Source organism: Pundamilia nyererei, unplaced genomic scaffold (assembly GCF_000239375.1).
Source record: "Pundamilia nyererei isolate P.nyererei 1_Seehausen unplaced genomic scaffold, PunNye1.0 scaffold00003, whole genome shotgun sequence".
In the NCBI taxonomy this organism is placed as follows: Eukaryota; Metazoa; Chordata; class Actinopteri; order Cichliformes; family Cichlidae; genus Pundamilia; species Pundamilia nyererei.
In genome coordinates, this window is record NW_005187404.1 from 7,892,917 (window position 1) to 7,897,231 (window position 4,315).

Below are 4,315 nucleotides of genomic sequence, written 5' to 3' on the forward strand. Positions count from 1 at the left end.
GTCATTCAGCTGTATTGTTTAGTTTCTCACAGTTTACTTTCCACAAAAATCAAAGTCTTACCATTCCCGTAAAAAGTCTCTCCTCACTTCACCCTAATGCTCCACTACGTCAAGCACATTTTTCTGTGTTCATTTTCCCAGTGGACAAAAACTCAGAAAGCACCATCTAAAATTCTTCCCTCTTCTAAAAAAGTGGATATCGTGTCACTACTTTATTTTGCTGTTATTTTTAAGAGAAAACATACCCACACGATCCAGAAAACGTAGCTTGTTATCAGAATCACAAGCAGCTAGTGTGCATTAGTGAATGCTCTGGTCCAAGGCCCAGAGCTGCAGAGCCATGCAGGATGCCTTACAGTTCCTCCACAGGGGCCCTTTAGTTCTCTGCTGCTCTTTAATGTGGCTACAGCAGCGTGTGCAGCGTCTATTTTCCAAACACCGCTCACACTGAGTTCCTATTGATATCATGTAGCAGGAGTCATTTATGGGAGTGAATGTAAATGCTGAAACAGCCCCACGCCCGATACTGCAAACACTTTGTGCAATATTCATTATTTAAAACATCTTCTTTTGTTTCACCAGAACCAAAAATAACCAAATCTTTAATACACATGCCCCCCCCCCCACAAAAAATCCCTCTCTCAGTCCTGTGGGAGCTCTGCTAGATAGAGAAGGAGAGAAGAAAAAGGCAAGCAATACAAATAACACAGAGGCTGAACTATCAAACCAGATTTGTACCACTTAGAGAAACCCAGCAAAGATCTATTAGTATTCTAAAGGCTGGATCCCAAGAGCGGGGCCTTATGAAATAACTTCCACAGCCCTGCACAACCACTTCACACACTGCACAGAAGAAGCACACAGTAGTGAGATGGGATTATTTGGAAGGAGGGGAAAGCTCACACATTTTCACAAAAGCCTGTGTGCACGTAATAAAACATAATGGGTAGAACACATGCAAGAGGGAAGCAATGGCCAACACAGAAGTCTTTAACGTGAACGCAAATAACACCTCACAACTTGGACTTCATTTTGCGTTTATTCACACACACTTTTCCATCTCACTCCCGTATTGTAACTTAACCACGGCCAGGGATACAATTACTTTCCTTACATATACATGTTAATTATGTGGTTATGATGTCACCCAGCCAGAACATAAGCCCTCTTCTGTTTTACCTCATGTAAGGTCACTTTACATTACTCAGGTTGACAGTGCTACAAAACGTGTGGTCGCTTTCATGAACCTATTTAAAGCAAGTAGATCCAACACACACACACAGAGACAGAAATACAGAAGGTCTTAGTCAATTGTTCAAAACACACAAGCAGTTAATAGATGAAGGACTGTGGTCCCAGGGTTTACACTGCCCACCCTACCCCACCCTGTGCAGGCAGCCAATGACTTCCCATCAGCAGTAATGGACCTTGACCAAGCCTCATAAATAATTACCATCAACTGGCCTTGTCTGAACAGCCACATACACCCAGTGGCAGCTGTGGATAGACGGTTGGATGGATGGAGGTCAGGTCCAGTCAGTAGCTACTTGCAAAGAAGGTTGATTATTACTGAACCTCCTCATTCCTCAGCAACAGCTAAACACTGAAGTGTTTTACTTTACGAAGATCAGAATAAAATGATAAAACTGATGTTATGTCATAACCTTTTATATTTAAGCCTTCACATTATCAAGAGGAGGGTTGATATGAAATAAGCCCAAACAAACATCTATCCGAGATTTCTATTGAAGAATAAGAAACTAACCTCTCTGCAAAGCTGTTTGCCTTCCAAACCTATTTTTACAGACGCAAAAGTGCTTGTTTAAATTCTTACTGACATCCTTTCCTGGACAAATTATTACCACTGCACATTGATTCAAAATTTTCTTGTTAGATTTTATTTCTTGGTCCTTTTAAAGTGTCTTAATTCTGGCATTTACTGGGAAAAGTATGACGGCCCTTCGCTGTCCACACGGAATCATTACAGAAGACATAATTTTCCAATCTAGGAACTTCATAACTCATTTACTAGAAAATAGGTTTACTCTTAAATGAGCTATGTTGTAAAAAGCCTATGCTAAACATCTGTACTTTTAAAATCAGAACATTTAATGTGAAACGTTTAGAAAGCTAGCATGCTGGCCAGACAAACATCTCTTAATCTGTTGTTCTATCTAGCTTCATTACCTAAGCTTTTGTCTGTTGAGGAAAAAGTCTGAATATGATATAATCCGATATCATGACGTTCTCCATTTTAAAACAAAAACTAGAGAACATTTTGAAGTCAAAACAAAATAATGTCCACCATTTTTTCATGTATCAGCTGGTATGCAAATACATTCCTCTACTTGGCTGTCTGAAATGCAAATTCCTGAAATTCTCATGATTACAGACACATTTTGATGGGATGACAACCAAAGATATAAACGATCAAATTCGAGAAAATATATATAATTAGTTTAGCTGCTCCTGTTTCAGGGTGCCGGTAACATGTATGTCCAGTGGCTGTCATACTTTCATGTTTTACTGAAATGCTTGAATACAAAAGAGTCAGAGTTATGAAAACCTGCTCTTTTCCAACTACAATAAGTCAAAATGTGTGAGTGGGAAAAAAAAAAATCTGCATACAATGTTTGTGTTTTGTTTTTTTAAGCTATTCAAGCTATACAGATAATATATGTATACAGAAGAATGTGGTAACTTAACTACAGAGCACAAGAAATATACAAGAAGTATACATCAGTGTTTTCAGCCTCTGCTTTATCGAGTTTTTCAAGAAAAGACTGACTGCTGGGAAGCATAATACCACTAAAATCCAAGTGGAACCCAAGCAGCATATCAACTGGTGATAGTGGCCAAAAGTGATCCCTCAGAGACACCTCAGCATCAGTGCAATTGTTGTCCCATAGACAGTACATACAACTTTAATCCAGGTAAAAGATATACTAGGGTTGAATGCAGCAATTGCAGAGTTAGTCATAACGAAGCAACCAGCAGCTCCTTCATGTGAAGTCTGTGGAATACATTCCCCTTTTCAATAACTCTAAAACAGTATAGGTTTATACCTTATATTCAAATATATTGGCCAAAATACAGGGCGTGATTGCACACGTTTTATTACTAGTTTGGTCATTTGTGTGCATTTGAAATGCTGTGTATTTTAATGTACATGATGAAATCTTCTAAACTGAGAATCCTGAATGACCTCCTGGATTTTAGTTATGCAATAAATATATTTTGTAAAAACCAAAATACTTGTGTTTAAAATGCGTCACATTTTAATTAGGTTCAGCCCCTCCAATGAAATGCTCAATTTCTGAATGCATCTGGCTTTTAACCTTTCAGAAGCTTTAAATGCAAAACAGTCGTTGGTTAAACACACTCCAGCCGAACAGAGAGCCGCACTCTGCACACATGTAAGAAGGAAAATTTCACGATGAAGCCTAACCTCCTGTCTCTGGAGCGAGAGCGGCTCCGGCGGCGACTGGACCTCCGACTGCGGCTACTTCTCACTCTGCTGCCAGAGGAAGAGGACGAAGAAGAAGAAGAGGAAGAAGAGCGGCGACGCTGTTTCTTCTTTCTCTTGCTTCGGCTGTCATCATCACTGTCGGACGAGCGCCTACCCATGCTGGCGGTCAGTCAGCTGGCAAAACATACACAAGAGTGGGGTTGCTCCTTTTGACATCTCTCAGACAACCCTTCGAGACAGTTTGCTGGAATATCAGTGGGAACCGACCTATTTATTTACTCCTCACGTGTATAAAACACAACGTTTTTACTACTCTGACCACTGTACCATAAGCTCATTTAACGACTATTAAAGCACAGCCACCTACACACAGTATTATTTAACTTATTAAATCACCACCGACTGCTAAAAGGTAAAGTACCGTTGCCGCAAGCAGCTAATAAATGTTTGTTTTTGTGCAGAGGCTAGCTACTAAGCTAACGGTGCTAACTTAACCAGCTTGGGACCGCGGTTCTTGTTCTAAATAAAGGTCCCGGATGTGCAATAGTAAACGTATCACATCTACTAATATGTCTTATATTAAAAATAAGTGTATCCCTATAAAAATTAAAAGGAGAGTCCCGCTTCTCACCTTTAAATGGCACTGCCTCTCAACAACAGCCATGCACTGTTTGGGAGACTCTGCTTGTCAAACCGGAAAGCATCGATCAAGGAATTAGAATCAAACACAGAGCAATCGATCGAAGGACCCCCTTTTTTTACCATAGCTTTACGGATTTTGCCTCTATTGTGTTTCATTAACTAAACAACACTTATTTAATAATTCGGCATACATAGTTTGTCGTT

General features: G+C 39.8%; 1 protein-coding gene across 2 annotated transcripts in view; it reads right to left on the reverse strand.

Annotated features, from left to right (window-relative positions):
- Positions 1–4,184, reverse strand: part of rsrc1 (arginine/serine-rich coiled-coil 1) — a 119,803-nt gene extending 115,619 nt beyond the window's left edge. The window contains exons 1-2 of one of the 2 annotated variants that reach the window (XM_005720850.1): positions 4,101–4,184; positions 3,449–3,643 (exon numbers count right to left, since the gene is read on the reverse strand). In XM_005720850.1, the coding sequence (XP_005720907.1) occupies positions 3,449–3,627 (179 nt within the window). In that variant the 5' untranslated portion in view covers positions 3,628–3,643; positions 4,101–4,184. Of the gene's footprint in view, positions 1–3,448; positions 3,644–3,736; positions 4,056–4,100 lie in introns of those variants that run through there. The other variant, XM_013910572.1, reaches the window with a different exon arrangement.
- Between the last annotated feature and the right edge of the window lie 131 nt (positions 4,185–4,315).